This window comes from Myodes glareolus, chromosome 1, assembly GCF_982192425.1.
Source record: "Myodes glareolus chromosome 1, mMyoGla1.1, whole genome shotgun sequence".
Lineage (NCBI taxonomy): Eukaryota > Metazoa > Chordata > Mammalia > Rodentia > Cricetidae > Myodes > Myodes glareolus.
In genome coordinates, this window is record NC_142026.1 from 75,545,242 (window position 1) to 75,563,537 (window position 18,296).

At 40.0% G+C, this 18,296-nt stretch overlaps 1 protein-coding gene across 3 annotated transcripts in view; it reads left to right on the forward strand.

Moving 5' to 3' along the window:
• Nucleotides 1–17,984, forward strand: part of LOC125411804 (vomeronasal type-2 receptor 116-like) — a 59,071-nt gene extending 41,087 nt beyond the window's left edge. For 2 of the 3 annotated variants that reach the window (XM_087910129.1, XM_087910130.1), the window contains exons 5-6: nt 13,300–13,423; nt 17,080–17,984. In XM_087910129.1, coding sequence (XP_087766255.1) covers nt 13,300–13,423; nt 17,080–17,984 — 1,029 coding nt within the window. The remainder of the gene's footprint in view (nt 1–13,299; nt 13,424–17,079) is intronic. The other variant, XM_087910135.1, reaches the window with a different exon arrangement.
• The last annotated feature ends 312 nt before the right edge of the window (nt 17,985–18,296 follow it).

The following is an 18,296-nucleotide window of genomic DNA, read 5'->3' on the forward strand; positions in this document are numbered from 1 at the left end:
TAGGAGGTGAAAATCTGCCATAAAGAAATGGAAGATAAGTATAACAAAAAGATTGAGGAAATGAGTAAAGAAATGGAAGAGAAATATACCAAAAGGTTTGAAGAAATGAGTAAATCTGTGAATGATACACTGGGAAAACAAGAAAAAACAATCAAACAGGTAATGGAAACAGTTCAAGATTTGAAAACTGAAATGGAGTCAATGAAGAAATCACAAACCGAGGGCCGGCTGGCTATGGAAAATCTCGGTAAACAAACAGAGACTTCAGAAACAAGCATAACCAACAGAATACAAGAGATAGAAGAAAGAATCTCAGACTCTGAGGACACCATAGAGAAATTAAACGCTCGGACCAAAGAAAACAGCAAATCCAACAAATTCTCATCACAAAACATTCAGAAACTGTGGGACACAATAAAAAAACCAAATCTAAGAATAATAGGAATTGAAGAAGGAGAAGAATTGCAGATCAAGGGTCCAGAAAATATATTCAACAAAATTATAGAAGAAAACTTCTCCAACCTAAAGAATGATATCCCTATGAAGGTTCAAGAAACATACAGAACACCGAATAGACAGGATCAAAAAAAAACATCCCCTTGCCATATAATAATCAAAACACAAAACAGTCAGATTAAAGAAAGAATATTAAGAACTGCAAAGGATAAAGATCAAGTAACTTATAAAGGTAAACCTATCAGACTTACACCAGACTTCTCTATGGAAACCATGAAAGCCAGAAGGTCCTGGATAGAGGTACTGCAGAAACTAAGAGACCATGGATGCAAGCCCAGACTAATATACCCAGCCAAGCTATTGTTCACTATCAACGGAGAAAACAAAATATTCCAGGATAAAAACAAATTTAAACAATACATAGCTACTAATCCAGCCTTACAGAAAGTATTAGAAGGCAAATCACAACCCAAGGAATCCAACATTCCCAACACTGCCTACAATAACTCAGACATCTAGCGACCCTTCACAAGCACAACTCAAAGAGGGAAAACACATACACTCTACTACCCAAAAAAATGACCGGAGTCAACAACCACTGGTCATTAATATCACTTAATATCAATGGACTCAATTCACCTATAAAAAGGCACAGATTTAGAGATTGGATACAAAAACAGGATCCAACATTCTGTTGTTTACAAGAAACACACTTCAACCACAAAGACAGACATCTACTCAGAGTAAAGGGCTGGGAAAAGGTTTTCCAAGCAAACGGACCTAAGAAACAAGCAGGTATGGCCATTCTAATTTCCAACAAAATTGACTTCAAACTGAAATCAATCAGAAGAGATGGAGATGGACATTTTATTCTCATAACAGAGACAATTCATCAGGAGGAAGTCTCAGTCCTGAATATCTATGCCCCTAATATAAAGGCACCCACTTATGTAAAAGAAACACTTCTAGAACTCAAGGCAGTCATCAAACCACACACACTAATAGTAGGAGACTTCAACACACCTCTCTCACCAATGGACAGATCAATCAGACAGAAACCCAACAGAGAAATAAGAGAATTATTGGAGGTATTGAATCAAATGGACTTAACAGACATCAATAGAACATTCCACCCAAATAGGAAAGAATATACCTTCTTCTCTGCAGCTCATGGAACCTTCTTGAAAATTGATCACATACTGGGTAACAAAGCAAACTTCCACAGATACAAAAAAATATTAGTAACCACCTGTGTCTTGTCAGATCACCATGGATTAAAGTTAGTATTCAACAAAAATGTTACCCCCAGGAACCCATCAAACTCATGTGAAGCTGCAGGGCGATTGGTAAAGAAAAGTCCCCAGACTATCTTGATACAAAATATACAGTTTTAATAAACAGAAGTAAGACTTACAACAGCTTACACCAGAATCCAACCGATCCATCTGGACGCAGGAGCCAGGTGAAAAAGAGAGCTAGCGAGCGTGCTTGCTAGGTTTATAGGCAGACTTTTACCTGAGGGCGGCACGCCCCCAAAACAGAATATGATTGGCTGAACTCCCCTATCATCTCCCCTTTTTTTCTAAAATAAGACAGAACCAAACCAAGTACAACTATATGCAATATAAGTAAATAATAAATATAAAGTTACAAACAACAAAGAATGTTAAGCAAGAAACCTATAACAAAAGTTTTGCTAAACATTCTATCTCAGGGAGTCTAAATAATGTAGATGGTAACTACAACTATCTAATCTTCAACTCCATCAAAGATCTGAGAAGGAAAATAATTTTACTCAAGCAGCCCGGAAGTACAAGCGGGAAACTTCCAAAATGTGCAACGAATGGAAGAGACAACTGAATACCTGGGCAATTACCCAAAGTTTCGTATGTAATGTTGAGTCAACCAACTTTGGTTAAGGCCTTATGTAACTGACATGCCATTTTTTAAAGGCAAGAAACCTTTTAGGACTCTCTCACCCTGTCTTGGCAAGATAAGACAATCCTGCTTTTATCCATTTATGGATATTCTGTAATTTTTTCAGTGGTTGAGGTATGGGCTTTTTCTTTGCCCAAAGGCCAGTTCTGCCAGGAAGAAGACAAGTTCCAAGTGGAGTGTCTTTGGTGCTCAACGTTCTCTCGGGAGTAGAGCAGTGATGCCAGGAGCGATTGTGTCTCACTACTATAGAACTATGAGTTAGATTAAAGGCCATTTTTCACAGCTCTTCGAAGAGGTTGAAGATTATATTATCTATACTAAGTATGATCTCTATGCATCAAAATAACCTGATTAGCCTAAATATAAATATAATAAACATATATGACTATTGATTTCTATCTATCTAACTTGAAGATTAAGAGACTGAACAACTGTCCAATGAGTGAGGACAATGACCTCCAAATGTAAACAATGTATATCATTACATAAATATCTTAATCAGAGGTAGGAATGTAAATATATGTATATATATTAATACAAATAGAGGTAGAAGCATACTCACATACAACATTCAATATATCAATGTACAAAAATCAACACCGATACAATTTTCTAAAACCAATAACTCACAAATACCAATATATTATTATTATTCCAATCAAATTACATTTAATGGTTTTAATCCTCTCAGCTAATGTTTCAGCATTTACAGTCATGAACTGGAGGTTACGAGTTATTTTGATTGTCCCCTCCTTGAGAGCAGTGAAGCTCCCTTCTAAAGAAGCAATATTAGACTGTACATTCTTGATATTTTGGTCAGTCGACCAAGTCATATCAGACAAAGATCTAGTCTCTTCCTTGAAAACTCCAAACTCTTTTTTGAGGAGGTTGGTGTCAGTCTGATTTGTCCTTAAGGTTTTAATCTCTGCCCTCAGCACTGCTGATTCAATCTTGAAGGACTGCATCGTTCTTATAACATATCCAAACACCAGAAAAGCGACAAGTCCCAGAAATAACCAAGTAAGAGGAATATCAGAAACCTCATGGAGGATATCCTCCATGGCGCAATTAAAAAGGCCATTGAATTTTTGGATAGTAATATTTTCTGACATGTTTAATCAAAAGAAAATGTTTTTATTTATTTGTTTTCAACTGAAAAGAAAAATCTTACCTGTAATGACCCTTGTCTGCCAGTAAGCTGCGGGGGCACACCTGAATCCACGTGTCAATGGCGCCGACCCAGAAAACAAATTCTAAAATATATACTCTCAAATCCAGAGGTTAAATTCACAGATCAAGTGCTGGGGGAAGACAGTGCCCAAGGGGGGTAGCAAAAGCCAAGGAAGTTAGTTGCGTGGCCCCGCAAATGTTGCTAGCAACTGGCTAGACCCCAGGTGTGGTGCGCGCTCAGGTCGCTAGGCCCGTGCCATGAGGGGGAAAAAGACCCACATTGGGCGCCAGATGAAGCTGCAGCGCTATTGGTAAAGAAAAGTCCCCAGACTATCTTGATACAAAATATACAGCTTTAATAAACAGAAGTAAGACTTACAATAGCTTAACCAGAATCCAACTGATCCGTCCGGACACAGGAGCTAGGCGAAAGAGGGAGCTAGCAGAGCTCACTTGCTAGGTTTATAGGCAGGCTTTTGCCTGAGGGCAGCATGCCCCGAAAACAGAATATGATTGGCTGAACTCCCCTATCACTCATGGAAGTTGAACTGTCAACTATTAAATCATCCCTGGGTCAAGGAAGAAATAAAGAAAGAAATTAAACTCTTCCTTGAATTTAATGAAAATAAAGACACAAATTACTCAAACCTATGGGACACTATGAAAGCAGTGTTAAGAGGAAAGTTCATAGCACTAAGTGCCCAATTAAAGAAAACAGAGAAAGCACACATTGGAGACTTAACAGCATACTTGAAAGCTCTAGAAAAAAAAGGAGCTGATTCACCCAGGAGGAGTAGAAGACTGTAAATAATCAAACTGAGGGCTGAAATCAACAAAGTAGAAACACAGAAAACAATCCAAAGAATCAATGAAACAAAAAGCTGGTTCTTGGAGAAAATCAACAAGATCGACAAACCCCTATCCAAACTAATAAAACGGCAGAGAGAGAACATGCAAATTAATAACATCAGAAATGAAAAGGGGGACATAGCCACAAAGAGGAAATTCAGAGAATCATTAGATCTTACTACGAAAGTTTATATGCCACAAAGCTGGAAAATGTAAAAGAATCGGACATCTTTTTTGATAAGTACCATATACCAAAGTTGAACCAAGAACAGGTGAACAATCTAAATAGACCTGTTAGTCATGAAGAATTAGAAGCTGCTATCAAACACCTTCCTACCAAAAAAAGCCCAGGACCAGATGGTTTCAATGCAGAATTCTACCAGAACTTCCAGGAAGAGCTAATACCTATACTCCTTAATGTATTCCACAATATAGAAACAGAAGAGTCATTGCCAAACTCCTTTTATGAAGCTACAGTTACCCTGATACCAAAACCACACAAAGACACAACCAAGAAAGAGAATTACAGGCCAATCTCACTCATGAACATTGACGCGAAAATACTCAATAAAATACTGGCAAACCGAATCCAGGAACACATTAGAAAAATTATCCATTATGATCAAGTAGGCTTCATCCCAGAGATGCAGGGCTGGTTCAACATACGCAAATCTATCAATGTAATCCATCATATAAATAAACTGAAAGAAAAAAAACCATATGATCATTTCATTTAATGCCGAAAAAGCATTTGACAAGATTCAACACCCATTTATGATAAAGGTGTTGGAGAGACTGGGGATAAAAGGATCATACATAAATATAATAAAAGCAATATACAGCAAGCCGTCAGCTAACATCAAATTGAATGGAGAGAAACTCAAAGTCTTTCCACTAAAATCAGGAACACGACAAGGCTGTCCACTCTCTCCATACCTCTTTAATATAGTGCTTGAAGTCCTAGCAATAGCAATAAGACAACATAAGGAGATCAAGGGGATTCGAATTGTAAAGGTTGAAGTTAAACTTTCGTTATTTGCTGACGATATGATAGTGTACATAAGCGACCCTAAAAACTCTACCAAAAAACTCCTACAGCTGATAAACACCTTTAGTAATGTGGCAGGATACAAGATCAACTCCAAAAATAAGTTACCCTTCTATACACAAAGGATAAAGAAGCAGAGAGGGAAATCAGAGAAACATCACCTTTCACGATAGCCACAAATAGCATAAAATTTCTTGGGGTTACTCTAAGCAAGGAAGTGAAAGACCTATTTGACAAGAACTTTAAGTCTTTGAAGAAAGAAATTGAGGAGGATACCAGAAAATGGAAAGACCTCCCTGCTCTTGGATTGGGAGAATCAACATAGTAAAAATGGCAATTCTACCAAAAGCAATCTATAGATTCAATGCAATCCCCAACAAACTTCTTCACAGACCTTGAGAGAACAATAATCAAGTTTATATGGCAAAACAAAAAACCCAGGATAGCCAAAACAATCTTATATAATAAAGGAACTTCTGGAGGCATTACCATCCCTGACTTCAAACTCTATTACAGAGCTACAGTATTGAAAACAGCTTGGTATTGGCATAAGAACAGAGAAGTCGACCTATGTAATCGAATAAAAGACCCGGATATTAACCCACAAACCTATGAACACCTAATATTCGACAAGGGAGCTAAAGGTATACAATGGAAGAAGGAAAGCATCTTTAACAAATGGTGCTGGCATAACTGGATGTCAACTTGTAGAAGAATGAAAGTAGATCCATATCTACCACCATGCACAAAACTTAAGTCCAAATGGATTAAAGACATCAACATTAATCTGTCCACTTTGAACCTGATAGAAGAGAAAGTGGGAAGTAGTCTACAAGATATAGGCACAGGAGACCACTTCCTAAGTAGAACCCTAGTAGCACAGACAATAAGAGAAACTATGCATAAATGGGACCTACTGAAACTGAGAAGCTTCTGTAAAGCAAAGGATACTGTCAGTAAGACAAAAAGGCTACCTTCTGACTGGGAGAAGATCTTCACCAACCCCTCATCAGACAAAGGTCTGATCTCCAAAATATACAAAGAACTCAAGAAACTAGACACTAAGTCTCTAATTAACCCAATTAAAAAATGGGGTACTGAACTGAACAGAGAATTCACAACAGATGAACTTCGAATGGCCAGAAGACACTTAAGGACATGCTCAACCTCCTTAGCGATCAGGGAAATGCAAATCAAAACCACTTTGAGATACCATCTTACACCTGTCAGAATAGCTAAAGTAAAAAACACCAATGATATCCTATGCTGGAGAGGATGTGGAATGAGGGGAACACTCATCCATTGTTGGTGGGAATGCAAACTTGTGCAGCCACTGTGGAAATCAGTGTGGTGGTTTCTCAGGAAACTGGGAGTCAACCTCCCTCAGGACCCAGCAATTCCACTCTTGGGAATATACCCAAGAGATGCCCTATCATACGACAATAGTATTTGTTTAACTATGTTCATAGCTGCACTATTTGTAATAGCCAGAACATGGAAACAACCTAGGTGCCCCTCAATAGAAGAATGGTTAAAAAAGGTGTGGAACATACACACATTAGAGTTCTACTCAGCGGTAAAAAACAATGACATCTTGAATTTTGCATGCAGGTGGATGGAAATAGAAATCGCTTTACTGATTGATGCAACCCAGATCCAAAAAGAGGAATATGGTATGTACTCACTCATAAGTGGATTCTAGTCATAGTTAAAGGTCTGTGAGTCTATGATTTGTGATCCTAGAGAAGCTAAATAAGAAGGTGAACCTGAAGAAAATCATATAGTTATCCTCCTGGATATTAGAACCAGGCAAGATTTCCAGGCAAACTCGGGTGCATGGGGGGGTAGTGGGGTGAAAGTAGGGGAAGATGGTTAGGCAGAGGGGAGAGGGGGGAGGATTGGGGATGGCTTGGGGGAATGGGAGGCGGTGAGGGAGGAAGGATGGTTCTGGGAGCAGGGAAGTTTATATCTCAACTAAGGGAGCCATTTTAGGGTTTGCAAGAGACTTGATTCTGGAGGGGTTGCCAGGCCCAAGGAGAGGTCCCCAGATTGTACTCTGGGCAGCAGAGGAGAGGGTACCTGAACTGGCCTTGGCCCATAACCATACTGATGAATATTTTGCATGTCACCACAGAACCTTCATATGGCAATGGATGGAGATATAGACAGAGACACATATTGGAACACCGGACTTAACTCCCTAGGTCCAAATGAGAAGCAGAGGGAGGGAGATCGTGAGCAAGGAAAGCAAAATCAGAGGGGGCCTTCATCCGACGATGGATGGAGATAGAGACGGATACCCACATTGGAGCACTGGAAGTCAGGACCGCGAAGGGTGCGTTCACCCACTGATACAAGGGGACTGATCGAATGAGAGCTCACCAAGGCCAGCTGGACTGGGACTGAACGAGCATTTGATCAAACCAGATTCTCTGAATGTGGCTGACATGGCGGCTGACTGAGCCCCCGAGGTCCAAATGAAGACTGTGAAGCCATTGACAATGGCACTGGGTCTTGTTTCGTCTGCATGGAATGACTTTTTGGGATCCTGGCCTGTTTGGATGCTCACCTTCCTGGACCCGGAGGGAGGGGGGAGGAACTTGGATTCCCCACAGTACAGGAAACCCTGACTGCTCTTGGGAATGGTGAAGGAGGAGGATAGGGAGTGGGGGGGAGCGGGAGGGTATTGGGAGGAGGGGAGGAAGTGGAAAGAGTGTTTTCGGACACTTGAATAAACAAACAAAAAAAAAGAAAAAAAAAGAAGTGGAAGAGAAGACAAGAAAAAGTTCGAAGAAATTAATAAATCCCTCAAAGATACTCAAGAAAACCAAGAAAAAGCAATCAAACAGGTGAAGGAGACATTTCAAAACTTGAAGACCGAAATAGAGGTAATAAAGAAAACAAAATTGAGGGAAAGCTGGATATGAAAAATCTGGGTAAACAAACAGGAAGTGCAGGGACAAGAATAACCAACAGAATACAAAAGACAGGAGAAAGAAACTCAGTCACTTTGGGCCTGGTAGAAGAGAGAGTGGGAGGTGGTCTGCAAGATATGGGCACGGGGGGGTCCTCTTCCTAAGTAGGACCACAGTAGCACAGACAATAAGAGAGACAATGAAAAAGTGGGATCTACTGAAACTGAGAGGCTTCTGTAAAGCAGAGGACACTGTCAGTAGGACAAGGGGGCTGCCTTCTGACTGGGAGAGGATCTTCGCCAGCCCCTCGTCGGACAAGGGTCTGATCTCCAAAGTATACGGGGAACTCGGGAGACTGGACGCTAAAACTCTAGTTAGCCCAATTAAAAAATGGGGTACTGAACTTAACGGAGAATTCGCAGCAGATGAACTTCGAATGGCCAGAAGACACTTGGGGTCATGCTCAACCTCCTTAGCGATCGGGGAAATGCAAATCAAAACCACTTTGGGGTGCCATCTTACACCTGTCAGAATAGCTAAAGTCAAAAACACCAACGATAGCCTATGCTGCAGAGGATGTGGAATGAGGAGAACACTCATCCATTGTTGGTGGGAATGCAGACTTGTGCAGCCACTGTGGAAATCAGTGTGGCGGTTTCTCAGGAAACTGGGAGTCAACCTCCCTCGGGACCCAGCAGTTCCACTCTTGGGAATATACCCTAGAGATTCCCTAACATACTACAAAAGCATTTGTTCTACTATGTTCATAGCAGCACTATTTGTAATGGCCGGAACCTGGAGACAGCCTGGGTGCCCCTCAATAGAGGAATGGTTAAAAAAGGTGTGGAACATATACACATTAGAGTTTTACTCAGCGGTAAAAAACAATGACATCTTGAATTTTGCATGCAGGTGGATGGAAATAGAAAACGCTTTACTGAGTGAGGTAAGCCAGACCCAAAAAGAGGAACACGGTATGTGTTCACTCATAAGTGGATTCTAACCATAATTAAAGGTCTTTGAGCCTATTGTTCGTGATCCTAGAGGGGCTGAATAAGAAGATGAGTCTGATGAAGATTGTTTGGCTGTCAGCCAGGAGGTGGGAAATAGATGGGAGTCCCGGGTGTCCTCGGGTGCATGGGGGGGTGGGTGGGAGGGTTGATGGAGGGGGAGAGGGTTGGAGAGGGGGGAGTGGGGGAGGAATGGGGAGGGCTAGGTGGCCTGGGATGGGGGGGGAGGGAGGAGGGATGAATATGGGATCGGGGAAGAGTATGTTTCAACTAGGGGAGTCATTTTGGGGTTTACAGGAGACTTGATTGTATGTGGGATCCCAGGTCCAGGGAGAGATCCCCCGGGTTGTTCTCTGGGAGGAGGAGGGGGTGCCTGGGCCTGCCGTGGCCCATAACCATACTGATGTATGTTTTGCTTATCACCATGGATCCTTCATCTGGCGAGGGACGGCGATGCAGACGGGGACCCACATTGGAGCGCCGGACTGGGCCCCCCGGGGTCCAAATGAGGAGCAGAAGGAGGAAGAACATGAAAAGGGAAATCAGGACTGCGAGGGAAATGCAAATCAAAACAACTTTAAGATACTATCTTTCACCTGTCAGAATGACTAAAATCAAAAACAACAATGATAGCCTATGTTGGAGAGGATGTTTTGTAATGGGAACTCATCCATTGCTGGTGGGAATGCAAACTTGTGCAACCACTTTGGAAATCAGTGTGGCGCTTTCTCAGGAAATTGGATATCAACCTACCCCAGGATCCATCAATACCACTCTTGGGAATATACCTAAGAGATGCCCAAACATAATACAAAAGCATTTGTTCAACTATGTTCATAGCAGCATTATTTGTAATAGCCAGAACCCGGAAACAAACTAGATGCCCCTCAATGGAAGAATGGATAAAGAAAGTGTGGAATATATACACTTTAGAGTACTACTCAATGGTAAAAAACAATGACATCTTGAATTTTGCATGCAAATGGATGGAAATAGAAAATACTTTACTGAGTGAGATAACCCAGACACAAAAAGATGAATATAATATGTACTCACTCATTAGTGGACTCTAGCCATAAACAAAGGACATTAAGCCTGTAGTTCACAAGCCTAGATAAGCCAAATAGCAAGGTGAACCCAAAGAGAAACATATATAGACCCACCTGGAAATTGAAAGCAGACAAGATTGCCTGACAAAATTTGGGATCGGTGGGTGTGGGGTAGAAGCAAGGGGAAGAAAGTTGGGGAGAATTTGAGGGAATGGGATAGTTGAGATGGAGGAAGGACAGATATGAGAGAAAGAAAAGAGATATCTTGATTGCGAGAGCCTTTTTGGGGTTAGCAAAAAACCTGTAGAATAATGCCCAGGAATCCACAAGGATGACCCCAGCTAAGACACTAAACGATAGAATTCCTGAATTGTCCTTGCCCTGTAGTCAGTCTGATGATTATCTTAAATATCATCACAGACCCTTCATCTAACAACAGATGTAAACAAAGACAAATACTCACATTGGAGCACTGGACTGAGCTCCCAAGATCCAGTTGAATATCGCAAAGAGGGAGAGTATGAGCAAGGAAGATAAGACCACAAGGGGTTCACCCACTGAGACAGTGTGCCTGAGGTAATGGGAGCCTACTAACTCCAACTGGACTGTGAATGAACGAGCATGGATTCAAACTGGTCCTTCTGAATGTGGTTGACAGTTGGGGCAGACTGATGGGCCAATGACAAAGGCACTGGGATTATTTCTACTGCATGTACTGGCCTTTTGGGATTCTACTCTGTTTGGATGTATACCTTGCTCAACCTAGATGTAGTGGGGAGGGCCTTGGACTTCCCACAGGGCAGGGTGCCTTGCCCTCTCCTAAGATTAAAGTGGGTGGTGGGGAGATTGTGTTTGAGGGTGTGGGAGGGACGTGGGAGAAGGAGAGGAAGTGGAAAATTGGATTGGTATTTTTTAAAGTAATAAAATAATAATAGAAAAGAAAAGTTTCTGATGCAAGAAGGAAATAATTTCTGAGACTTCGCTTACTCATAAAATTCAAGACATTCTATTACCCCTGTACTTGAGAAAACCTCTCTTTCTGCACAGAAACCCTGCATATACATACTTTGGTGTGATGTGGTATCAGTAAGTATCAGCTGTCTGAAGAAGTGAACAAACAGAAGCTGGGCAGCCTTCCTGAATTTATTCTGGCAGTTTCCATATGTTCCAAATACAGCATCTTGTAATTCTACTCAGTTAAAAGATGCTGTGGAAACACCTTCAGCCAGTAGCCTTTAAGATAGCAGCCCACTTGGCGTGCTCTCTTGTACTACGTTTTGTAGATGTAAAGCTTGTGCAGCCTCTCTCTCTCAGATGGTGGTTTCAGTTCCTATTCCCTGCTTGTGCAGAGGACTGTGATCTGTGAGTCTACCCATAAATAAAAAAACCCTTTATTTTATTTTTTAAAAATATTTATTTATTTAATTTATCTATTATGTATACAGTATTCTGCAGACTAGAAGAGGGCACCAGACATCATTTCAGATGGTTGTGAGCCACCATGTGGTTGCTGGGAATTGAACTCAGGACCTTAGGAAGAGCAGGCAATGCTCTTAACCTCTGAGCCATCTCTCCAGCCCCAAGAACCCTTTATTATACTCAAAAAAAAGAAGGGAAGAAATGTGCCCACTGGTAGCATGATCCTTCATTCCCAGCATTCAGGAGGGAGGAAAGGCAGATCTCTGTGTGTGCAAAGTTAAAATATGCTATATAGAAAGTTGAGGTCTACTAACACTACTTGTTGAGACCCAGTTTCAAGAAAATCATAAGAAAAAGTAAGATTTGTAGCTAATCATATTATGAAGAACATGAAGGAACCCACACATAGAAGACAATATGATTTTGACACAGAACTCAATATTGAACAAAGTATGCAAACTGAGCACCCAACCATCGGCAGCTATCTAAAGCAGTATATAGGTCTCTATCACCAGGTTTTTGATTATACAGAGGTTTTTATTTTAATATTTAAGAAATCTCCCAATTAACTTTAAAATAATCTAGCATTTATTCAGATGGTCCGAGTATTTGCAATCTTTGTAAAGCACTTCACATCAGGAAACACTTCACCTTCCAGCTCTATACACATCAGTTCAGCACATCCTCACCACAGATGCACAATGCTCTTCCTATTTAGCTCTGTTTCTTTTTACACTCTGTCATGATTTGCAGTGCTATTTTTAGAGTTCATGTGTGCTAGCTGAGATTTGAAGAGATATTGCCCCTGTTTCAGATCTCCATTCATTCTAGCTTTTGGTGCTGTTGCTGTAATTAAACACTGGTAATGGTCATTTTGAACAGGAGGCTTGATTTAGCTTGTGGGTTACAGTAAAGGGATGACAAGGCAGGAATCTGAAGTCTGCAACTAAAGGATAGAGTGTGAAGATTCATTGCTTACTGGCTTTCTATGCTTGAATTCTCATACAGCCCTGTCTAGGGACAGGACTGCCCATAGTGGGCTGGGCAGTCCTACATCAATTACCCATTAATAAAATGCTTAAATAATTTGGCAGCAGACTAGATTAATGGAGAGAAATATTTCAGTTAAGGTTCTCTCTGACTTCAAAAAGTACTTTTTTTTAAGGTGATAAAATTTAAGTTGAAAAACCAGTTTGCAAGCTCCACGGTGTTTGCCCACAGCAAATAACTACCCATTCTTTTTCCTAAATATCTAGGATTTGAAAGCTACTTAACTTTACATCAGTTTGTTTGTATGCATTCACATGCATGGTGTTTTAAATCTCATTACGTTTAATGTGGTGCTTATGAAATAAACTTATCAATATTTCAACGTGATAATATAATATAGTTAGAGAAGGAGTAGATAAAACTCCTGATACCAGCATGTGTCTGATTTTCCTCAGATGCCACCCTCTGTGTGCAGTGCTGATTGTGGTCCTGGATTCAGAAAATTCTGGCAGGAGGGAATGGCAGCCTGCTGTTTTGATTGCAGCTCTTGCCCACCAAATGAAGTTTCTAATGAGACAAGTGAGTGTTTGTTATTGAGATAAATCCTTCACATAGATTATCCTCTCCTAAACACACTAGAATAATCACAGGTTCTAAAAGGTCACTGCAGAAATAAAATATACCACTTGTCCAAATTGGTTTATATAGGACCATGACCATCACCAATGTCACTTTTAGTAACCACGTTATACCAGGACATAATTTTTGACCCACTGAAAATTCATGGTATATGTTTGTTTCTCAAAGAAGCAGTTTTGACTCTCAAACTACAGTGTGAGGGAATTCTAGGAATTGTCTTTAATAGTGTTTAATCTCCTCTGAAACTACATGTATATTTGATTCCTGTTGTGAATCTACAATATTTTTTCTATTTGCATATCTGTATTGTATGTGTCATTGTATGTATAAGTTTGTAGGCACCCTGTACAAGCAGGAATCAATTTGGAGCAGAATATGGCATCAGATCCATTGAATTCAGTTATGTATATGGTAGGAACCAAATCCAAGTCCTCTGTAAGATTAATGAGGAGGGGAAACCATTACTTGTAAAATTATCAGACACTGTTACCTAGTAAACAGAATCCTTAAGGCAATATCCAGAGACACTGTTTTCAAAAGAGCAAAGTGATTTTAAATCTAGGTAAGTGTGGATACATGTTGGCACATGACCTAAAATATATGCAGTCCTTTAATCAATATTTTTATATACATCACACAGTTAATAATGTCAAAATTAGAAAATTAAAATGGTTTCCTATGAAAGCAATTAGCCACATTTATTCAAATTTGTGTTGTCTTCTACACAGCCCAAATTTGTCAAATGATCATTTGTTTAGAGTTGGCTACATAAACATGGCAGGTAGAGCTGGGCGGTGGTGGTACAAGTCTTTAATTCCAGCACTCAGGAGGCAGAGGCAGGGAGATCTCTGTGAGTTCAAGCTCAGCCTTATCTACAGAGTAAGTTCCAGAACTGATTTCATAGCTACATAGAAACCCTCTCTCGAAAAATGAAAACAAAAAGGCAGGTAGATAGATTTTCTTTCCTTCTGCCTCTCATCCCACATAAAGAATATAGACTCTCTCCTGTTGCTTTCCCCTTCTCCTCCATTTTCTGTTTTGTTTGTTTTCTCTCATTCCCTACCTATTGTCCCCTGGGGCAAATCATTCTCCTTTTGGTTGAGAACTTGGTATTTGTGTGTTATGTGCTAACTCCAAGGGTCCCTATATTGTCTGTTTAGTGTTGCTTCTATGTCAATGTGTTTGCACTGGTGAATTCAAACTAGAAAACATTACATGACTCGTCTCAAGAGAAGACACAGTCTCCATCTATTTCAGGCAGATTATTCATTCAAATACACTCTATACCATACAATCATTAATTTTTTTAACCTCTGTCAATTATCCAGTTTAAGTCATTTCATCACAGCATTCATAATGTGTTGTCAGGGTTTCTGTCCTGCCTGGTTCCTGTAGTCATTAAGTCTCAAAGAAATTCACACAGAGGACTACATTAGTTATATACTCATTGACCCATTAGCTCAGGATTCTTATGAACTCTTATATCTTGTATTAGCCTATTTTTCTTGTCTATGTTAGCCGCATGGCTCAATACCTTTTTCAGCAAGGCAGTCACATATTTCTTCTTCTCTGGTCGGGGAAAGGACTGCTGAGAAATGGGTTTCCTTTTTCCCAGAATTTCTTGACCCACGTCTACGTCCTGTCTGGTTGTCCCACCTATAATTCCTGCCTGGCTACTGGCCAATCAGCATTTATTTAAAATATAATTGACAGAATTCAGACCATTCTCCCACACCAATAAAGTACTGAAAATATTTCTGCTTTGTAGATGGAAGTTTCTGTATTACCCAGTCCCAGAGTTATTCATTCCCAACAAAACACACAGAGGCTTATATTAATTATAAACTGGTTGGCCTATTAGCTCAGGCTTATTATTAGCTAGCTCTTACAACTTAAATTAATCTATAATTTTTAATCTATGCTTGTTTTGTCTTGTTTTTCAAGACAGGGTTTTGTATGTAGCTTTGGACCCTGGCTTGGAACTAGCTTTTGTAAATGAGGCAGGCCTCAAACTCATAGAGATCTACTTGCCTCTGTGTCCCTATTGCTAGGATTAAAGGCATATGTTACCACCACCTGGCTCATTATCTACCTTCCTAAGCCTGGATGGACTTCCCACAGGACAGGATACCCCCTGCTTCCTCCTAAGACTTAGAACGGGAGAGGGGAAGGGTATGTGGGGGAGTGGGAGGGAAGAAGGAGGAAGAGAGGAAGTGGAAATTTTGAATGTTATTATTTATAAAGTAATAAAAAAATTTTAGGAAAAATAGTGACCATAAAATTGTCCTTAAATATTTTTTTCTTCTGTACCATAACTGGTGGCTTTTCTGACATGAGACAAAGATTTTAGTTAATAAGCATGCTTGTGTTTAGTGAAGAAGAGAACCACATGCCAACTTCATAGCATGCTTTAATTTTTAGAGTGGGACCACAGAAAGATAATTTGCATTATATGTCTGTAGAGAACAACAGAAACATTTGGAAAGATTTATGAAATTTTATCCTGTTTGAAATGTGATATACCAATAGTCCAATATTCTTTTTTTTCTGTATGTTTTTTCTTTTTCTTCAGCTGTCTCATTTCTCCAATGGTACTCAGATTTCTTAGCTGGATACCTTTATTCTCCTGAAACAAAGACAGAAACAAAACCTTTCCCCAACTCTAAGTTGGGACATTTTCTTTTGGCAAGTTATATCTGATAAAATGGAAAGACTTTGTTACTTAGACAACAATAAGGACACTAACAGAGTCATACATAGTTCTAATCTCCGTGGAAAGTAGAAAAAGACAAGATCTCTTGAGTAAATTGGGAGCATGGGGACCTTGGGGGAGGATTGAAGGGTAAGGATAGAGAAAGGGAGGGGAGCAGAGAAAAATGTAGAGCTCAATAAAAACCAATAAAAAAGGTAAAAAAAGCCAACTTAAACTACCCTATACTTTTAAACTGTGCTTGTTTTGTCTTGTTTTTCAAGAAAGGGTTTTTCTGTGTACCTTTGGAGTCTGGCATGGTTCTAGCTTTTGTAGATGAAGCAGGCCTCAAACTCACAGAGATCCACCTGCCTCTGCCTCTCTATTGCTAGGAATAAGGGTGTATGTCACCACCATCTGACTCATTATCTATGTCTAGCCATGAGGCTTGGTATCTTGCTCAGTGAAGCATTCCCATATTGCTTCATCTGTGTCCGGCTGGTGACTGCAGACTGAGCCTTTCCTCTTTCCAGAATTTTCCTAGTCTGGTTGCATGCCTATTCTTTTTGCCAGGCTACTTATCAATCAATGTTTCATTAAGCACATACAAAGAATAAATCTTTACACAGTACAAGAGCTTTATCTTACAGCAGTGTTTTTGATAATTCAACAAAATGCATCATCATCAAATAGTTGAATAGAAAACATAACTATTGTTTGATATCACTTTCCATAATGATAATGAATGAGTGCTGTGTAATGGAAACATTGCTATGTAGCAGTGTCCTTCAACTACATCGTCAGAAACAAATGCAGATATTGCAATGTTTCTTTAACACACTTAATTGAAATATCTTGTCAATAAATGATTAAAGTTGCACTAATCATACTATCCTTTCTCCATCAGATGTGGATAAATGTGTGAGGTGTCGAGAAGACCAGTATACTAACAGAGAACAGAAGCAGTGCATTCCAAAAGCTATGGTCTTTCTGAACTACAAAGACACCTTGGGGATGGCTCTTTCCTTAATGGCCTTATGCCTCTCTGCATTCACAGCTGTGATTCTTGTGGTCTTTGTGAAGCATCGAGACACTCCCATTGTGAAGGCCAACAACCGGAATCTCACCTACATCTTGCTCATCTCACTCATCTTTAGTTTCCTGTGTCCCTTGCTCTTCATTGGGCATCCCAACTCAGCTATCTGTATCCTACAGCAAGTCACATTTGGAGTTGTATTCACTGTGGCTGTTTCTACTGTGTTGGCCAAAACAGTGACTGTGCTGCTGGCTTTCAAAGTCACAGCCCCTGGAAAAAGGGTAAGGTCCTTCCTGCTTTCAGGGGCACCCAACTACATCATTGTCATCTGTACCCTCATCCAAATTATTCTCTGTGTAATCTGGCTGCGACTTTCTCCTCCCTTTATCGATAATGATGCACACTCTGAGCATGGCCAAATCATTGTTGTGTGCAACAAGGGCTCAGAGACTGCATTCTACTGTGTCTTGGGATACCATGGCTCCCTTGCCTTAGCGAGCTTCATTGTGGCTTTCTTGTCCAGGAATCTCCCTGATACATTCAATGAAGCCAAGTTGCTGACCTTCAGCATGCTGTTGTTTTGCAGTGTCTGGATCACATTTATCCCAGTTTACCACAGCACCAAGGGCAAGGTCATGGTGATTGTGGAGGTCTTATCCATTCTGATTTCCAGTGCAGGTCTACTGGGATGCATCTTTGTCCCCAAGTGCTACATAATTTTGTTAAGACCAGAGAGAAATTCTCTTCAAAAATTAAGGGAGAAAACATCTTTCTGAACACACATTTCATAAATTGTAACTGACAGCTGTAGTGTTGATGCAGATCTACATATTACAATAAAATGCAAGATATATACATTAGCTAGTGATTCTCATTTTTTTCTTCTTATGATGATGCCATATACTTCTTTTCTATACATGTGACCTATAATCTTCTACTCTGACTATAAGACCTTATGCATGGACATTAGTGCATAGGGATGTGTTCTTTATTTTCTCTAAAGCACAATAAGAGTTGAAATAAACTCCCAGTAATTCTTTTGGTATCAAAAAGTATGTTTGACTTCAAATGTAAGAGAAAACAGAAAG